Genomic DNA, 20,253 nt, shown 5'->3' on the forward strand with positions numbered 1-20,253 from the left:
CTGAGGTGGTAAAAGGTGCAAAGAGTAAATGAGGGATGATCTCTCTTGAAAAGAATACAAGCAAGAAGAAGAAAACTGTTAAAAAGAAAGGTATTGATTGTACCAATTCTAGCATTATTGTTTTATTATATGCTTGTATTATTAACTATAAGTGTTTGGCTATAGGAGAAGAATCAAAGAATGTAGCGGAAAATAGATATGAATGTGCTAGTCCAGATAAATTTATTGTAAGACTTTTAGCTTCGACTGCATTTATTTTTCATATTTATTTGCTTACATACTATTTTTATCAACATTTTCATATTCTATGACGAGACCTAAATGATGGTAGCATTGATGCTAACAGTACAATGCCACACTTCAATATGTACAGAAATTCTTCTGTCATGAGCATTCCATATATTAGAGGAGGATACACAAGTCTCTTACTTGGGGTTGATCAAAGCTGCCACAATGCAGCTGCTTGCTAGAAAATTGGATTTTGATGGACCGACAAATAAAGGAAGTACAATGCCACACTTCAATATGCACAGAAATTCTTCTGTCATGAGCGTTCCATCTAATATATATTAGAGGAGGATACACAAGTCTCTTACTTGGGGTTGATCAAAGCTGCCACAATGCAGCTGCCTGCTAGAAAATTGGATTTTGATGGACCGACAAATAAAGGAAATATGTAACCTTGTTGTGTTACAGCAGAAATTTATTTTCACTGATGCTTATTTTTCATCTAAGTAGCGTCGGTTGGGACATGTGAACTTATCTATAATGTTTTAGAAGAACCAGCCATTTATGGGATCATATAATTTGTTTTTTCAGATTACCATATTGCACTCTGTTCTGCTGTCATTTTTCTTCTTTTTTTATACCACATAAGAGGATTTGAAACAGCCATCACATTCCAGAATTTGAAACAACCATATATATATATTTCATATCAAAAGAAAAGGTGATACATTGATCATCTCAAGAAAAGGTGATACATTGATCATCTCAAGAAAAGGTGATACATTGATCATCTCTATACATCTGTGATTACTACAGAGTACAAACTACAACATCAAATATTTACACTCCGGACTGCTCCACGAACTTGACTTCCAACTAGGTGGTGAGCTCAATCTCGTCGAGGACAATATCACTGCAGACTAAGCCTAACAACTTGACCAAACTCCGGTGGTGTAAACGTCCCAGCATCTCAACCTCAGCCAAGAACTCTCGCTCACCCTGGCCATCATATCTCTTAAGGACCTTCACCACAACTGTCGTTCCATCTTCAAGTGTGCCCAGATAGACACATCTGAAGCCACCTTCGCCAAGTACTTTTGAATCATCAAAGCCGTTTGTGGCCTTGTCAATCTCAGCAAATTTGCATGTTTTTGCCTGCCCTGCGTACATTGCGATGCTTTAGCCTAGTGAACCAGACGGACCTGAAGGTGAACTACAGCGACCAACACCAGCTAAAAGCGTGTGACCTGTGCCTGCAATCATTTGAGACGGTTCAGAAGGAAAAACTAGTACTGGCTAAAGTGCACATATTATTCTAGCAAGGACATGTACATGATGAGATATTGCAGAGAAAGCCTTTGAACTGAGAAGTTATTGCAAGCACTGTTGACTGGCATTTCAAATAAATAATATTTTCTTATTGACTATAAATTCATGGTGAATTTCAATAGCAAATTGGCACCACTTCACTAGACAATTAGCAAACTATGGGAATTAGCAGGTTAGGTACACATACCAGATGACCTACAAAATTTCGGAAGTACACTATGTGGAAATCCTTGAGCTGTGTCACTTGGGCCCCTGAATCTTAGTATGAGCAACCATGCAGCAAGACAGCAAATAATCAATGCTATAACGGTAGACAAAACAGCAATAGCGATTAGGCTGCCATTCACTTTTCTCTTGGGTCTTCTTACATCAACCCCAAGAGGTTTCGTGCCCTCGCATTTCTGTTGTTGCCAAATGCCCCATCACCAACACCTTCTGGTGCTGAAGGTGGTGGAGGAGGAAGACCTGCATAAAGTTCATATTTCTTGGTGAGAACTAGTGGTGCAGAATTTCAACATGTTCAATAAATGAGATGGTGCATGACTTATTTGATGCTGCATTCTCCACTGTGTGCATATGCGATTGAATGTCAATAATAGATTTGATGGGCAAAAGATGCACTGATCAGCAACAGAATAACAAATGGAAAGAATGAATAAAGGTCAACACTTAGACGAATTCCAACTCTGATTGGTAGAACACATGCACATGGGGCTCCCGCAGGTGGATCTGTTAGAGGCTCAGGGCATGATAATGGATTGCAATCTGCATTTCACAGGCGCACCATGTAAGCAATCACCGATATCACACACCACACCGGTAATATTAGATCCAATTTCAAATGATAAACGTATGAGAACAAATATGCAAAATCTGTACCTGAATTAGGTGGTGGCGGAGGCAATGTCCAAATAGGATGAGCTTGAGGGAGACGGCGGCGGGGGCGGCTGGCGGCGGACGACGGAGGATGGCGGCGGCGGATGACGGGCACGAGTGGTGGCCCCTCGCGGACGAGGGAAACGGCGGCGGTCACGCCGGCAGCTTGGCGACGGCGGCGGCGCGGCGCAGGCTGGCGCGCGCCTCGTCGACCACCACGCTCGTATCATTACCACGGTGGCGCGGCCCGATTTCAATGAGCCTGGTGATGAGCCTGAGGTGCACGAGCTAACCGTTGAACCCACCGGAGGGAACACCAACATGGCAACATGGTCAAGTGCTTCCGCCCTCACCTTCCTGGTTATCTAGTGATTCTATCCACTGTAGGCAGGCAAAATAATGACGCATTCCATGAATTATCCTTTAAAAAACACATAGGAATAGGCAATGTGCTGAACAAAAGGCATATTGGAACTCCATGAGATGAACATTGCACGATGGATTCTTCGTGAACCACCATGAGAAACAAAATCAGCAGCCATAAAGAAATGAAAAGTTCTCTCCAAGAGCTGCAGCGGACACCTCAGAAGTTTATAAACGGCATTGGCAAGCAATGATACGAGAACGAATTACATAAACCTACAATCTACTGTTAACACTAGTAGGATAAAGAACTGAGCAGGTTCCTCTAATCATTTATGTGCCCTCACAACTCCACCGGGTAATTCTTGAAATGTCTGCTACAATCGACAGCTCATTTCACCTCGAGAAAAAAAAAATTGAATACTGCACAAAACAATCAGAAAAAGGAAAATCTTCTTCGTAGAATCTATTGTAACACATCTACATGGATTCTACGCTTAGAATCCATGTAGATGTGTTACAATAGATTCTACATGGATTAACGCTTAGAATCCATGTAGATGTGTTACAATAGATTCTACATGGATTCTTTTGTGGCTTGATGAGCCTTGCCTTTCCTTTTAGCATCTAGAGCCTGTCAACCATGAAAATCAAACAAAAGGAAACATGTAACCACATAATATAAACAGATATGTGACAGTTTGAGATCAGAAATGCCATATAAAGGGATACCTTTTTCTGGAAAGTTCTCATTACCAATACAATTAGGTCACGTAACCTACATCAGTCAGATAATCAGATATATGGTTTTTATTTGCTTTGCAAACATGAAAAAGAAAATGTGCTGTAGAAAAGTTTGATAGGGAGGTACGGTGATGGTACCTAACATCATAGGCCTCATTGTATGGGTCTGATAGTCCCTCTGTTTTAAATGGTAGATATGCGCCCGTAGAATTTACTAAAACAAATTGAGTAGTGCGCCCAAGCGGAAGTTTTGTCTGAGGACAAATTGAATATAGGACAGTCAAATAAACATGTTGGATTAATCAAATAGTTACTGTAGATTTTGTCAGCTAGCCATTCAGAATTACTAAAATGACCAACTTCGCATGGAAAAAGTATACCTGTAGATATGAAGAGTACTTCTCATCAATTATAACTTCACCAGTATGCTTTAACTTAATCTGATAGCTAGGTCGTGTAAGCACCAATGTAGCCAGTTCCCATCTAGAATATGCATGCTGCACAAAAGAAGGTAGAAATCAGCCTATATTGTTCAGTCAGACTTTCAGTAGAACATATGGCATGACACCACCGTAGTGCAATCAAGTATCAAACAATTGTTCAGCTAGCAGCACCAGATGGTTGCTAGGAGACAGAAGTGTAGGAGCTGCCCGAAGGAGAACAGGCGTACTTTTCCCAGAAAAGATCACAATATCCAAATACTCTACCCAACTGTTTTTCTTGAACAGTAGGTTGCATAAACTATTCTGCACAGGGAAAAAGTACACATCCAGACACCAACTACACAAACCAAACAATAAAATAAGCTTGAACATTTAATATCGCATTGCTGTCTTCCTAGCACTGTAAAGAGATCAAATTGAGTGCCTTCAAGTCTTTTAAGTATGTCAAAGAATACAAGATGTATGTCTTTTTAAATAGTAACTCAATAATTCATCACGGGCAAATTGCAGTAGTAAGCAGTATACATGGGAGTTACAACTACATTAGCAACAATATAATGCTTGTCACCATGATAAAGATTCTTGGAGAAGATGCCTTCCAATTAAACATCATGTTATCTTCATAGGGCAGTATCAAACACTAATTAGCACAGGCATATTGACGGAGCAATAAACATTTTAAGACATACCAGGACAAAAACTTCAAATTCAGCTTTCCCATTCAAAATGCATGCATCAATATGATTCTGCATCTCTGGATCTGCATATGTAAGATGGAACTTTAATTATATAGGAAACAAATTGCAAAAAAGATGATGGTTAAATACAGCTAAGGCTAATGGAGAGTTGGGGGTGGTTTGGAAACAGGGAGCACAGCACACTAAAATCTTCAGGATTTCAGCAACAGCCACGTGAAGCATCAGTCATGGCAAAATACACATCAGGCAAATTTTAAAGCAGCTATGGTGATATACACATTTTAAAATGACATCTGATAGGTAAAGAAGCAAGTAGAAACACTATTATAAAAGCACCTTCGTGCCTTTTTGTTCAAGTTGTTAAAGCCATGACTTTTAGAAACAACTGCATGACCTGTCCTTCAGGTAACTGTGACACGATTTCTCAGCGGATTAGTTTTAAAAATTGAATAACAAGAGAAAATGCATAGGTATTTGGAAATTTATATAAAAAAATCGAAATTACAGTGATATTTTCTTTTTCTGAAGCAATAGCACATGACAGCCCTACCTTGGGCCACATGAATAGCAAGGGATGCAATCATGCAAAAAGGTCAAAACCACAAATGCTGTCTATAGATAATTTTCCTTAGTTCAGGGTTGTACCGAGATTAATTTTATTATTATTAATTGATTAATGTAAGTAAAGATGGCCTTTCAGCTTTCTCCAACAGCAAAACTCTTACTATTACCTAGTAATAAATGTCTAACTTTTTTTGGAAAAAAAAATAGAGGAAACCCTAGCAATGTGTTGTTTCTCCTACAACCTTTTTAAAGCATGGCATGAGAATATGTAAGTTCTAATAAGTTAATCCAATTATATTGAAGAAATCATTACAATGTTGTAATCCATGAGATCAGCAATCAAACAATGCAGCAACATTGCAGTAAAAACTCACCACAGGTCACAAAATTCCCATTGTTAGCAAATTTTGTCACTAAATTACCCTGAAAAAAAAAGGAGACTTCTTACACTAGGATAATGGCACTGTAGGTGGAATTCTATTCAAAACAGGCCATATCAGATGCTCATCAGCTCAGTATTCAAAACAACACATGTATAAGGTAAAGATCTCAAGTACAGTCCTATTGTCTACATATTAAGCATGACATTCTCAAATTATGAAAAGGGAAACCAGTAGCCCATGTCTTCCAAATGTACAATTTAGCACATACTATTATTGAGACAGAATTGAGAGCAGAAACTTATCATAATAGTGTTTCTACTCCCTCCTGTATAACAAATAACACTTTAAAATGTGTTAAGTGAAAAACATTGGACCTGATCATTGACATATACAGAAAAAACTTAGATGAGCGTGCAACCTACAGCTAAAGAAACTGCTTAAATGTTTTATATTCTGAATAATAACCTGACGGTCATTAACATCCATAGGTGTGCAGTCTACAGCAAGAAGAGTGCCAACATCATCTGCAGTAACCACATAGTCATACATCGTAGCATCTGGATTTCAAAATATAAAGAACTAGTCAGCAAACTTAAATTTTCTCTGACAATATATCATATAATGTAAAACAAATTCCCCAAGTTACCTTCGATAGACTGCCTGGTACCATTTTCAAGATGGCGAACCCACTAGAATAGCAACATCATGGGATGAAAGGTTTTGCTCACAAGATTTAACCATTAAGAGCAATTACAAAGAAACATAATTAGAAGTCAGAAAACAACATACCTGAAAATTGCAAAGGGTAGTACCATTTGTAGGGAAACCACATGCTGTTAATATAGATCCTAGTCTAGGCTCGCCAACAATTTGAAAATCCTCAATACCAGGTAAGGGATCACCTAAATTAAATGCGCGAATACATCAATAGATATATTCTGGAATCTTTTTTAGTTATAGAATTAGCTCCGTAGTTACCATCAGCTGGGTAATCCTGATTTTCATGCCTGTACAACTGTGAGTCACCATCTACTCTTGCTTCTCCATTACGAACATTTTCCTCAAAATAATTAGAAGGTGTGCCCACAATATCCCTGAAATAAAGGGGCGGCCAAGAAACAGATGTCAAAATATTTTCATACAGAACACAGGTTAGAATGGATGGCAACAAATGATAATTAGATATTCAGATCTTGAGCATACTGCTGAAAATGGGATCCATGGTACATTTGCTCAACATGCCGATCACTTGAAACTTGAGCATACCGAAGAGTATTCCTATTTGCATCCTGTAAACAAGAACCAATTAACCAATTAAGTATGACGTTGTGGTTTTAGGAAAGTTAGGTACAGGACCACATTACCATATTATAAGATGGGGAAGGTTCATTTCTCGACGGAGTCATATCACCTAAACTGTCCTGGATCTGTACAATCAACTAAGTGTCTCAAAAAGGATAGCTTGAGTTACATCAAAATGCTAGCAATAGGTAAACTGGTTGTAGCAACATCCAACAAAAGACAAGAGCTATATGCAGTCGTGCAGAGGCATACTGGCACACAATCAACTACATGATACACAAGCTATACAGGTGGTTAACACACTGAAAAAGCAGTTGCCCGAATATTTCAAAGCACAATTCGGCAAACTCTTGAACATGTCAATTATCTAGTATTCTTAGTTTACTCAGGTAAACTAATGATCAACAGTGGAGTTATATCAAGAGACACGTATGTAAGTCCAAGCAATCATATAAATCATAGCTGCCCCCATTGAAATTATGTAAATTCTAAAAGAGAGATCGTTGAACATTTCTTTTCTTGTGACCCACCCACCCGAAACTGCATATGATTAAAGAAGATAGTTTAGGGCCTATTTGACATTGAGGAAACAGGAAAGTTAAAAAAATTAACGGAAAGGAAACATAATTCTTTATCTAAGCTGATCACAGTAGCCCATAAACTAAACCAAAATGAGATATATCAGTAGTTTCATTACTTTTTTTTGAGCCAAAATCTGTTGAGACACATTCAGTGGATCAATAGAATACAAAAAAGTGCATTTATAACTAGTTAGCTACCCATATTTAGAATCTAGAACGGCATGAGATTTTTCCAAAGTCATCTTGCCACTGTGCCACAGATATTATTTTGCAAGTTAAAGACCCAAAACAAAACAGTATCAAACATTTCAGTATTTCACAATCTTAAGGATGCACAATTGTGAACACTTACATTTAAAGATCTGATCTTCCAATACAACTGCTGGTACAAGCGCTGAAAATTGTGGCCAAAAGAAATTGTTACACCCTCATGTTAGACAGTGAGCACAAGGAACATAAAGGAACTAGTCAACAGGTGATTTTTAAAGACTATGTAGGCATACTGCAGCAACGATATGATTATGAACTGATCAAGGCACTAGAGGATAGGAGGAATGAAGGAAAAAAATTGAAGAATTGAGCTAACTAAACTGCCAAAACAACTTCAGTTCGGTACGAGATTATGATGGCAGCTAGCCATGTAATGAGCCATGGCAACCGATGTGTCTTTGATGGGGCCTCTCCAAGTGTTACCAGAGCTTTGTTGTCAGCCAGTGAGGAGTTACATTTGTGGGGTATGGCTGGAGTTCTAGGAGTTAATCACCTCCTTGCTCTAGTGCCAACTGAGGAGTGAAGGTTTAGGTTGAGGTCGGCTGTTTTTTCTATAGAAAAGGATTTGTTGGTATGGTTCTGTAATGGTGTGTGTGTGTTTGTGTGTTGTAAGGTTTGTTATCCCTTTTTTTCTTCTTAATATTATGATCCGCAGCTCTCCTGCGTGTTCGAGAAAAAAAAAGAAAGATTCTCAAAGGTCATGCCATGAAGACTCATTTGTAAACAATATAGCAGCTAGCCATTGCCACACTAACTAACATGTTATACAAAGTGTCAGAGTACATTCTTATCGGTAAGTCTGTGCAAGCAGGTCAAGAAGTCTATTAGAAAACGTCTTGCTCGTAGGGTACAGTTTTGGCAAATGAGTAAATCTAGTAATATTTGAGCAAGGAGAGATATATACAGTGAAAATCCAAATTTCAAATAAACTGTAATTTCATCAAGAATTACTGACACGGTTAACATTGTTACAAATCTTTGACTCTGTCAACCAGTAGCTAGATCAATTAAATTTTGTTTCTTCTCAGACCCAGATAGTATCATCATAAGCATAAACCACATTTATGTATGATTATCACAGAAGAAACAAAGGGAATGACTTGGACCACAACATAGTAAATGCTCCAGAGCAAGGACAATTCAAACATGTTGATGCAATAAGAATTACCTTTGTACCAGTTGTAATGGTGGAAGCATTTATTTGAGGTGGGCAGACATTGTATTCTGCTAGCATGCTAAGCAATGATGAAGTGAAAAGGTATAGCTCTTCTTCCTCAGCCTAGAAGAATTCCATATTAGTTTAGAAGTTCCCAGAAACACAATAGAAAAGCATGTAATCAATTCATACAAAGCAGCTGACAACATCAAGCAAAAGTGTAGCCAAATGCAGAAAACTAGAGGTAATATTTTACATGAATGCCACATAAAATCATGTGGTTTAGAAAAAAATTATACTTGATATCTCATTAATATGTAGGCCAAGGAGTTAGGAACCACATATTATATTCAGTGCAAAGCATTTTTTAATCAAAATCTTTGGAGTGGCGTGCAAATAAAAATCCCATGATGAAATAACATGAGAATAAAACATCTAAACAGGGCATTGCATACGGAGATTTTGAGCATACATTCTTGAAATGTACAATATATAGCACCATACTTTTAGATCATTTGCCAGTCTCATATTTCCCTCAATATGGTTTTTCTTCTGGTTCAGTTGTTTAGCACCAGATATAGCTTCTTCCTGCTTCTCGTCAACAGCCTAGCAAAGTAAGATTTAAATTAATGCATAGTTCTAGAAATGGAACATAAAGCAGAGTGACATGTCATGGTCAGCTGACTCTGACGAACTTTGGAAAATTCAAGAAAATTTTCTGTTCTTGGTAGTCCATGGCTTGTTTTTTCTTGTGGAGAAAACACCAATGGTCTATTCACCTACCTCTGCCATTGAGCATAAGTTTGTCATGATTATCACGGTCAGGCAAAAAGATGGATATCTCTCCTAAAGCAATGCCTGACCACTGTCTCTTTATACATCTTGCTTACTTTCTCCTCTCTCTTTTTGACTTGTGACATTTAGCCCGTTCAAAAATTAGGACAAGTTTTAGCCATGCATGAGAGTGTTAGAGATTTAGTCCCACCTTGTTTGGCTAGCTTAAACTTGATAAAAAATATAATCCTAGCTAGATACTCTTAAACTAGAAACTTAGGCTAAAACTTTCACACGAAGTGAGAGGATGAAAGAGTAAGCAAGATGGTATGAGTGAATGTGTGGTTTACCTAGCATGCCTGTGAATCTAGTACAGTTCTAGGTGCTCCAATACCACAAACTTAGGTTAACCTCTTTACATACAGGATAGAAAAGTGTAAGTGGGTTGGTGCGAGTATGTGATTTACCCAACATGTGGGTAAACTATACACTAATTTGGATTGTGGAGTGTTAAAAAGAGATGTGTTGTTTAAGTATTAGTAAAGACCTCCATTTTTTAATAGACTCTTTTTTGCCCTTTATAATCGGTCATATATGAGATATTTCTATATTTTACCTCTGAAGTAAAGTGCATCTTTCCAGGGTTCATCCTGCCAGGCTGCTGAATTGAGTTGGATCCCTACAAGGTAAGTTATAGAACCAAATGGAAATTTGCCAGTTGAGATCATGAAGGAATGACTGCACATGTACCTGTTCTAGTGAAGGCCTTGCATCATCTTTCATGCTTTCCTTCACATTAAGCATGTCAATGATATTATCTATAGTAGGTCTTCTTTGCTGATCGGGATCCACACACAGTTGTGCTATTTTAATGCATCTCTTCATTTGTGGACAGTCTTTATCTGCTGATTTATGCAACTACAAGATTCAAACTCAAGGTGAGAAACAAAGCTCACATATACTGTTTCAATTTCCTAGAATTTCTGCATGACCACTATACATACATGTAAAGAAAGCACCAACTCGAGTAATATCTTAATGAGAAAGGTTAATAGCAAATAAAACCATCTCATAACACTGCGTTGGGGCTACAAGTAATATAGAAATAACTGCGTTAGCCAACCTGGGTTCAAATTATCATGGTTCTCGCATCTAATCCCTAGCGTTACTATAATTTGGAGGGCAAGCATCGTCCGGGCATATCATAGAGAGAATCTAATCCCTAGCGTCCAGGTGATGCAAACTGGCCCTGCATCTTTGTGTCATACTTCATGCCCCATTGAATTGCAAAGATCTAGAGGTCTAGTTCTCTATTATTATAGCATGTAAGGTAAAAACTAACAACTTAATATGAGAGGAAAAAAGGGTTAAAATTTTTTCTTACGCCTTCGAAATCAAATAAATCATCATTCCTTCCCATCAATAGTTTCATGATTATGATCCCCAAGCTATAAATGTCGGTTTTGAAAGATATTTCACCTTTGTTTAAATATTCTGGTGCAATATATCCCCTGCATTGCAATAAGATAGTTTGAAGCATCGAGGCATAACAAACTCAATAGATTTAATGCTAGGAATAATATAATAGTTGAGAGTTATTGCTTACGGTGTTCCACGGATATGTTCAGTGATTATTCTTGAGTGTTCTCCACTAAATCTTCTTGATAAACCAAAGTCCGATATTTTTGGATCCATGTCAGCATCCAACAAAATATTTGATGGTTTGAGATCCAAATGATTAATGCGTTCTTTATTGTGAAGATAATACAAACCCTGGCAAACTCCCTCAATCAAGTGATAACTTGTAACCCAGTCACGTTCTCGAGATTCATCTGTAAAAAAAAGTGAGCACTGAAGAAATAAGTATACCTGGAGTGCTCGTGGTTTTATCTTCTCTAACAATCTAAACAAAAGACATAATATATTTAGAAGTCGTGCGCAATATATGTAAGAGCTACACACACAATGTTGCATCATTCATACCTTTGATGTAATCGTGAAGACTTTTATTAGGTACATACTCGAAGCAGAGGATCCTTATTCGGTATTCTGCCAGAACATAAGTCCCATTGTACTTTACCACTTCTTTTGGTGTTTCAGAGCAATAGCCCAGCAATCTAACTATATTTTTGTGTTTAACCCTTTTCAGACATTTAAGCTCATCCTCAAATTGCATCTCAGAAAAGTCATCTATTCTGGAAAGCTTCTTTATGGCTACTTTCATATTTCGTATAATTCCCTGTTCAGCATATACACATAAATATCTAATTAGCAATATTGACATCAGCATTTGGTTCTGGGATCAAATATCTATTTTTTTCTACTAGGCTATCTAGACCGATGCATACCATATAAACCACTCCAAACCCACCGGTACCAATCTCTCGATCTCTGGAGAAGTTCTCTGTAATACTTTCCAGAAATCTGTAAGATAGCATGATTGGCTCTGCACTTGCATCATTTAATATGCGCTCCAAGGCTTCATTTTCGTTCTCTTGACCATGCATCTCTGCGAAGCACAACTTATTACTCAGTGTAAATTTTCTTTCCATCTGGTGGTATCAAAACATGTAGAAGAACATATTATACAAAGTTGCCAGTTTTCTTGGAACCTGTATGACAGACAAAAATTAATTATGTTATGACTTAATATCTCAGATAATTCTTGTCCAAAGATATCATCATGAAGATTTTAATATTGATTTTTTATTATCATAGATGGATTTAAAAAGACCATTATAAGTTTTTATTCTCATATTTTTCGATAAAGGAAGTTTTATTGATCTTAGAAAATTACAGCAAGATAATACAATCATGCTACGACCAACCTCGGCTTTTGCATAGCCAGAATACACACAACCTATAATATTCCAAAGAAATAGAAAAAAAAACGACATCATACTAGATGTCATACCTCAGCAGCAAACAATAGCACACAATAGAGTGTTGTCTGCTTCAGCTACCATCCACCACAAACACTTGGACTTCAAAAAAAGGCATTCTAAAATGCAAAAGCCTCCAACAAATAGAGCGCACATGCCGTCATTGTTGTGATCCAACTGGTGGAGTTCAGAACATGAGTTTTTACCATAGAGGGCAAGTTCTTTGAACTCCAGACAATGCCATCAACAAGAAAGCAACAATCATACTGCCATGGCCAGGAACAACCAACACCATGCAGTAAGACCTAGGGAATTAACTCCGAAGTTGAGGAACCGGTACTTAGAGCCTATTTGGATTCAACCTAAGATTTCCACGCCTAAGCTTAGGCAGCCAAAATTTTAGTAGGCAGTGTTTGGTTGGCACCACAACATGGTTTTCCTAACTTGTTAGCATCCTGGCCGACTTGTCACATAGTCAAATTTCTTGCCTAACTTTTCCTAAGGTTAGTTGGTCATTTGTCTTGCCACAAAAGTGTGGTGAGACTAATGTTGGAGCTGCACAGAGATAGCAGCTCGATTCATGCGCACCATGAACATGCCTGGAACTCAAAGAACACAATGAACACACACAACGCAAGAGACAAGAGGAAGTATTTCGCTGCAGAACGTTGCAGCCTCGATGCCGAACTGAATTGTATATATGCACCGGATTGCATGGTCTTGAAGACCCACTACTAGAGAATGGAGCATTAGTCCCGGTTGGTAGGGCTTAAAGGTTCCGAAAATCCATCCGGGATTAATTTTTCGAGTCCCGGTTGGTAAGTTTCAAAAAAAATTAAAAAAAGCCACCCCGCCGGCCGCCCTCCGCCCGCTTGCCGCCACCCACCTCGGCTCCGCCGCCCGCCGCCTCCACTCCTAGTGAGGGGCGAGCAGAGGGGGGGCGGCGCAAGGAGAGGAGGTGGAGGCAAAGAGGAGGGAGAGGAAGAAGATAAGGATGAGCAGGAGCCCGTGGAGAGAAATTAAAGAGGGGCTGCGCGGATGGAGGAGCATCTTGTCCCGGTTGTAGCCACCAATAGGGATAAAATCCCCCTTTTATTCCGGTTGGAAATTCCAACCGGGATAAAAGCCCTCCCCCCTATCCCGGTTGGTAATTTCAACAGGGACAACTAGAACTAAATCTTTTGTCCCGGTTGGAATTACCAACCGGGACAAAATGAGGGGGGGCGTCCGTGCCAGATCTTTACAACCGGGACTAAACTTCATCCCATCGGTATCCTTTCGGTGTGTTATTGTTAATCCGGGACTAAAGTGATCCAAAATTAACCGGGACAAAAGGGTTGGCTGGAAGGTAAAAAGGATCGGATGGAACACGCCACACCACCAACGCTGCACGATGCGCGTTTTGCCCGCGACACCCACTACGTGCATGCCACGAATGCTGTGGCGATCCATTAAAACAGGTAGACTCGGCAACGATGTGAACCAAGCAAGTCTCAGGTTAACTCGTGACCTCTAAACACCTAACAACTATGCAATGCACATAAACAACGTGACAATGCACTACTGAATGAAAAGGAAACATGCATGTGTGCAACAAGTTATTCAACACAGAATATGTGGTAAAAATAGTGAACAATCAAACATGCTCTTAGAGAGCACCGCAGAGTCCAAATCCCTAGGTGCTGCTGGCTACCACCCCTACTTACGAAACCAGAATCATTGTGTACTTTTTATCCTTGGGTTGGGATCTTGACAAACAGCTACTAGACACAAAGCAGGACCTTATCAGCCACGCCACTAGCAACGATTCAGCTACAAAGAAGTAAAAAAGACACTCCAAAATCTGTAGTACTTGTTTGAGAAAGGTCGAAGAATACAGTAGAGTGGTAATACTCCAGGTGTCAAACACCAAGGTGACACCAAGTCTCTACACAGCATGGCCATGCTAATAGAGTTGAAGACTTCCCACAAAAGGTAGCCTACCAAATCAGGATAGCCTAGCCGCCAACCTTCAATTGCTCGTGCTACTAGACCATAATAAGAAGGAACATGAATGTGTAACAACCAAGTGGCTTAGATGAAAGCAAACTCAAGCAACAACGGCGGCGCGCAACCACACCAACGCCACAACTACACTTTGACCTGCACGGTGGCAGCAATGCCTTCGCCACCACGGTGCCACGGTCTCCAGAGTGCCGATCACCTCCACATTAACTGCCTCCTCCACAAGATGCCAATAGGTAGCGCCAGCTAGGGATGAAAACGATCGAAAATGATCAAAAATATTCATTATCCTTTCCTAACCATATTTTTTAGTCGGAAAGGAAACAAAAATGATACGTCCGGAAATGATAACGGAAAAGCTTGTACATCAGAAACAGAACCTTTGAATCGAAATTATGTCGATATCGGTCGATACCGGTAACTCAAATCGAAAAATCACGCAAACATAAATATATAAACGGAGAAAAATTTCAACAACCAAGATTCCACACGAGCCATTGTAAAAAATCAAAATTCCTAATCACAATATGTTTTTATTCTACACCTTGAGATTGTAGAATGATAGACAAACATTAATTTAATTAGTATTGTTTCCCTCTATCTGATTGTCTCTGTTACGGGCCAACGTGGGCAAAGGTGGTATTAAACCCACCAACTACAACCACAACTATGCCATATGCCATATGGGCCAACAACTTCAACTACTATGGTATATTGGGCAGGGATATTACAAAACTTCCATGGTCAAGTCAATTCAAGCCATGGATGTCCAATGTCGATTGATCCTAGCATGTTGGCCTTGTCTTGTCTCAACCGCCAAAAGGGGAGACGCAACCTTCTTAATCATCACCTTTGAGAGAAGAATCATGCGTTTGATTGGGCACCAGTTGCAGAAGGGCCGCATGTAGGCCTTACTAGATGGCAATAAACTTTACTCCCTAAGCTCCTATATAGGCGAGGCTCTTCACTTATTTGACGCACAACCTAAGGAGATAGCTTCCTGCTCATTTCTAGTAGTTAGAGCTGTGTAGTGTTGTCGGTACTAGTGATGAGTTGAGAGCTTCACCTCAGTTCCACAGACGTCTTCGAAAGTTTGGATAGGAGCTATCTTGTACCTTTTATTTTGCAAAACATTTGTTTTATCAATACAGTGGTCATTCTTATTTAGTTTATGTCAAGTTTTCTATATACAAATTAAGCATTTACTTTCAAGTACTTTCTAGCACTTTAAGATTAATGTGAGGAGCTCAATTGTTCCTCATCATCCTTTCCTCCTCTACTACATGTTTCTACTTCTCCTTGCTGCCACCGTGCTAGTGCCATTCTTCACCATTGAATTGCTTCTCTTCCGCTGCGTCCCACTTTTGGTTACGAACACCATCATACTTTACTTCCCAATTATTGCCAATGGCTGGATTATCAGGTCACATATAAGGTTTGGGTGTCTAGGTAGCCATATTTTGAGAGGATCTCAAGAATAGCAGGGTGGTGGTAGTGGATGCGAGGGTGCAGCAGTGAGGCAATGAGGTCACCGCTTCCCCAAAAGCAATAGGGGATGAATGGATGGGCTAGGGTGATGAAGGAGGAGGCTGACAAGGTAGGGAAGCATGACCGCATGACTAGAGAAGATGAAGACATACCAGTAAAGATGGTGACAGTGACTACGTCTTAGGCTAGATTCATGTGGCCAATGGTTGGCCCTTGTGGAGCTATATGTATCACAAAATAAATATATGAGATCCCTTTATCTAGAGGGAGGGAAAAGTGAAGGCAACTGCCTTTGGGCATTCCAGTAGCATATGTAAAACTGTAAAAGCAAAGACCTAAAATGAGTTTTACGTAGTGTTTGACAAGGCGCTAATCCGCATCCGCCTATGCACGCATAGTCGCTAGGCAGAAAGGTACCGCCTCACCTAGGGGGTAGGCGACACTCTAGGTGGGCTGGAACGTCGGGCGATGATGGTGGAGGCTCGGACGTTGGCCCGTGGCAGTGGTAGAAGTAGGGATGTCATCCTGCAGCAACAACAGGGGAGATAGGGATGGGTGGCAAGGGAAGCTAGGATGGGTGGTGGCGGAGCAGTCTAAGCCATCGGCCTGTGGTGGCGAGCGAAGTTGGCGTGGGCGAAGGAGGAGGAGGCGGAGGCGGAGACGCGTGGATAGAGAGGAGGAGCGAGCAAACGGCAATGAGCATGGCTGAGGGAGCACAGGAAGTGGTGTCAAATGGATAAGGTGGGAGGGTAGGGATAAGCTGGGGCTGTTGAGACTTAGGTTGGACATTTTTTATGGGACTTTGGTCCAACTTTAGGCCTACTAGTCCCCAATTTCCCTTTTCTTTTAGAGACATAATATATGTGTATGGAAAGGCATATGTATATGTATAACACCACCTAGGAAATCGCATTAAAACGCCTAGGCATGCCTAGACGCGCCTAAGCTATAAGCGGTGGGTCACCGCCTAGAGAGCGGCTAGCACCTAATGCAACCTTGTTTTTAGGTAAAGGAGAGAGAAGATTTTCTGGAACTTTTTATGTTCTTCTCCAATGGCATACCTTAAACTATGTACCATAATATTTTTAGGGACTAGTTCATAAATGGATATCGATTTTAGGGGCTAATCCGGAAATGCCAAACTCTTCTTCCCCAATTGCAGACATGCGGGGCCATCACGCCCCTACCCGCCTGAGCTCCGCCCATACTCAACTCATGGCGCCTGCCCTAGGCTGACTACCTTCACCCACTTCACCACTTCCCTTGCTATGCCCTGCCTTTTCCCACACCCTCAGCCCCAACAAGAGGAAGCAACAGACCCTCTTTGGCAGCGCTTCACTACTCCAAACAGCCATCAGCAAAATGGCTTTGGGGAATAAACTCCACAAAAACCTCTCGCTAAAGCCTTTTGAGGGTGTGAGGGGGGGAGGGGGGCAAAAAACTGACTCCCTGCAGCTTCACTCTTGGGTGTGGGGGCCATTTGACCCTTTAGCCCACCGGGTGATGGAGCAAAGGGTGTGGGACAGACTTGTGTGGCGGAGCACAATGGCCCACGTGCATGGGGATGGAGCGACGCTGCAGAGTGAGGGGGTGGAGCGGTGCAGGAAGGAAGCACGGTGGAGACCGAGCGGCGTGGGGAGGAGGCTCCGGATAAGGTAGACAGAGAATGGGAAGGAAGAAATGAGAGAGGAAAGAAAAAGAATGAGAAGCAAATAGAAAAAAATAAGGAAATGAAATATATGAAGAAAAGAATAAAATAAGATAGGTAGAGAGAGAATGGAATGGAAAGAAATAAGAGAGGAAAGAAAAAGAATGGGAAGAAAATAGAAAAAAATAAGGAAATGAAATATATGAAGAAAAGAATAAAAAAAAGATAAGGGTATGATGGGCATTTTACCTTTTTATCCATTTTAAACAAATAGGAGAAGCTATTTTACCAAACGTTCTTCCAACCAGACAAGCTAGCAAAAAAACCACTTCCTTAAAGGAGCCGTAGTCGCACCGTTTTTGCAAGAGCCGGAGCCTACGAAACTAGCCCTAAGAAACCCAAGGAGGTGTGTTGGTTGTGGTTGTGGCATGAGTTCCCCCATGTGGTAGAGCTTGCTAGCGCTTGCGCCAAGCTTCAATTTAGTCTTCGCGGCAAGTAGGAGCTGGAGTAGGCGGATCCATAGTACGATGGTCTTAAGCCTATCATCACCCCACGAGCCATCACACCGGCCTTACCCTTGACCTTGCCATTGCTCGCGAGCCACCATGGGCTTTCCATGGTAGAAAGGGTTCCATGGCAGTGTCTATGGTCAGAGATGATAAAGATGAGAACGGTGGGCGGGCTTGGGAAGCGCATGGAATCGGAGCAGCTAAACTCATCCTTGTTCATGCGCACGTGGCAGAGGTGGAGCTCGCCTGCCCGCGTGCAATGCAACGGTGCTGGAGCTGTGTGATGATGGCTGGTCCTAGTGATCAGAGGCAGTGCAAGCGGGGGAGGACTCAGTGGCAGGGCCAAGCGGTCATAGGTTGCAGGCAGAGGGTTTATTGGAAGTTGGCAAAAGAGGGAGGAGGTAGTTGGAGGATGTGACCAAGTTTAGGTTGGTTGGTTGGTTAGAATTGTATATTTGGGTCTAGGACAGTGAGAAAAAGATCCCAGCCTAAAAATTTAGGGATAGCAATCGAAATTTGTATAGTACTGGAGCCATTTTTAGGCTATTTGGTTGTTTAGAGATATCAATTCAATTTATTTATGCTTTTGGAGATGCTCTTAAGTACATCTTCCCCACCCACTATAGGACTAGCTTTGGTTCTGGACTCGGCCAGTTTGAGTGGACCACCGTTGGGCTTCACCGAAGAGGAAGATAGATGGGCCAATGCTTGCCAATTTCCAAAACGTCATTTATTTATGATAAGAAAGAGTATGTATTGTGCTAACTGTCATGTATGTAGCCAGGTTGTACGAAGATCGCTAAGTCCGCGGCTACTTGTCTCCCCACAAGAGTTTGCCACATTAAAATTATATCTCCATGTAGTCGATAAATTTGTTGTTGATTTGACTATCAAATTCTAATAACGGTTGTCTCCCGGTACTAGCTGATTACTAGGGTCTACTAGGGGACATTGAACTAATTACGTAAGCTAGCATGCATGATTAAGTAGAGAAAGGTCAAAGTATGTACAAGTAGTACTTTAAAAATGGTTCCGTGACACCCAATGCAAAAAAAAACCCTTATAATTAGGAAAAGAGAGCATAGATTTTTTCTGGTGGCGCTGACTTTGGAGGTGACCTTCATGATCTCCCTGCTGCTGCAAAACAGCAAAAGATCTCCCCCTTGTGCTGGCCATCCCTCCCCCTAGCGCCTTCCTTGCTGCTTGAATACTTGGTGCTCCTCCCTCCCTGCAGCTGCCATGGTAAACCACCAGCGTGGTTGCTGAAGGGTTGAGCTAGTTGTGCCCCCCCCCCCCCCCACCCCGCCCTGCCCACAGCCCAATCGACTTCTCCCAAGCCAATTCAACCTTCTCCTTGCGCAAATCGATCTTGTTGCTACTCAAATCGAGCTCGTTGTCATCCGTTTCTGCCTTTCTGCCGATCGAGAGAAGTGCGAGATGCTGGCGGTAACGAATCTGTTTCACCTCGTTGTGGGGGCATTTTTGCCTATTAACTAGCCCGGGATCTGATTCCACAGTGACGCTTTATAGTTTGCTCGAACCAAACACAAAACGATGTAATCGGCTTGCAATGCAAAAAGGATAAACCAAACAGCACATAGTCTGTGGCACAAGCGACAGTAGAGATCGACCAGTTGATTTTTCCTTACATATGCTTTAATTTTGTGATGGGTCAAGTTCGGAGCATGGGCTCAATCAGATGCACAGTCAAATCTGCAGGTTTCTAAAAACTGTATAGGCAGGGCAAAATCGATCACTAACCTGTAATATCTGCATGCAAGCTGCTGATGTGTGCCTTCCGGATCGGAGGAGGCGACCACGGCTCTCCAGAGTTGGTGAAGCTTGCAGCTAGGCGGCTACCAGATTGTTAAACTCCATGATTTGTGCTGCGGAGACTTAGGCGCAGGGGCGGCAACCATTAATAAAGTAACACTAGGAATATCTTTCTGAGCGCGCGCGGCCGCGCTTGACTGGACCCGGTCCACGAGCACGTCGCGCGAACCGCTCTCCA

General features: G+C 41.1%; 1 protein-coding gene across 8 annotated transcripts; it reads right to left on the reverse strand.

The window, feature by feature from the left end:
- Positions 1-3,003: 3,003 nt before the first annotated feature.
- LOC117833447 (uncharacterized) lies at positions 3,004-20,162 on the reverse strand. Of its 8 annotated transcripts, none has more exons than XM_034712938.2 (22): positions 20,004-20,162; positions 12,060-12,220; positions 11,695-11,950; positions 11,318-11,543; positions 11,096-11,222; positions 10,462-10,629; positions 10,328-10,390; positions 9,442-9,543; positions 8,950-9,060; positions 7,864-7,905; positions 6,993-7,055; positions 6,832-6,917; positions 6,607-6,722; positions 6,418-6,530; positions 6,275-6,317; positions 6,094-6,185; positions 5,620-5,668; positions 4,673-4,743; positions 3,921-4,037; positions 3,679-3,794; positions 3,529-3,574; positions 3,004-3,430 (listed from the first exon to the last, which is right to left on the reverse strand). In XM_034712938.2, exons 2-22 carry the CDS (start codon positions 12,216-12,218, stop codon positions 3,374-3,376), a joined length of 2,223 nt encoding a protein of 740 aa, XP_034568829.1. In that variant the 5' UTR covers positions 12,219-12,220; positions 20,004-20,162; the 3' UTR covers positions 3,004-3,373. The 8 variants fall into 8 exon arrangements, 6 of the variants coding, with proteins under 6 accessions (XP_034568829.1, XP_034568828.1, XP_034568827.1 ...); XM_034712937.2 differs by having other exon boundaries at positions 10,328-10,369; positions 12,060-12,323; positions 20,004-20,161; XM_034712936.2 differs by having other exon boundaries at positions 10,328-10,372; positions 12,060-12,323; positions 20,004-20,161.
- Between the last annotated feature and the right edge of the window lie 91 nt (positions 20,163-20,253).

Source organism: Setaria viridis, chromosome 8 (assembly GCF_005286985.2).
Source record: "Setaria viridis chromosome 8, Setaria_viridis_v4.0, whole genome shotgun sequence".
NCBI lineage: Eukaryota > Viridiplantae > Streptophyta > Magnoliopsida > Poales > Poaceae > Setaria > Setaria viridis.

Bases quoted from the DNA above. Each gene is read 5' to 3' on its own strand.
- LOC117833447 (XM_034712933.2), bottom strand. From the start codon at position 12,263: ATGGAAAGAAAATTTACACTGAGTAATAAGTTGTGCTTCGCAGAGATG. The intron at 9,544-10,327 runs GTAAAATATAGA...TTACTTTGCTAG, and splicing joins AGATGCACTTTACTTCAGAG to GCTGTTGACGAGAAGCAGGA. The intron at 7,056-7,863 runs GTAAGTGTTCAC...TTGATTGTACAG, and splicing joins GGAAGATCAGATCTTTAAAT to ATCCAGGACAGTTTAGGTGA.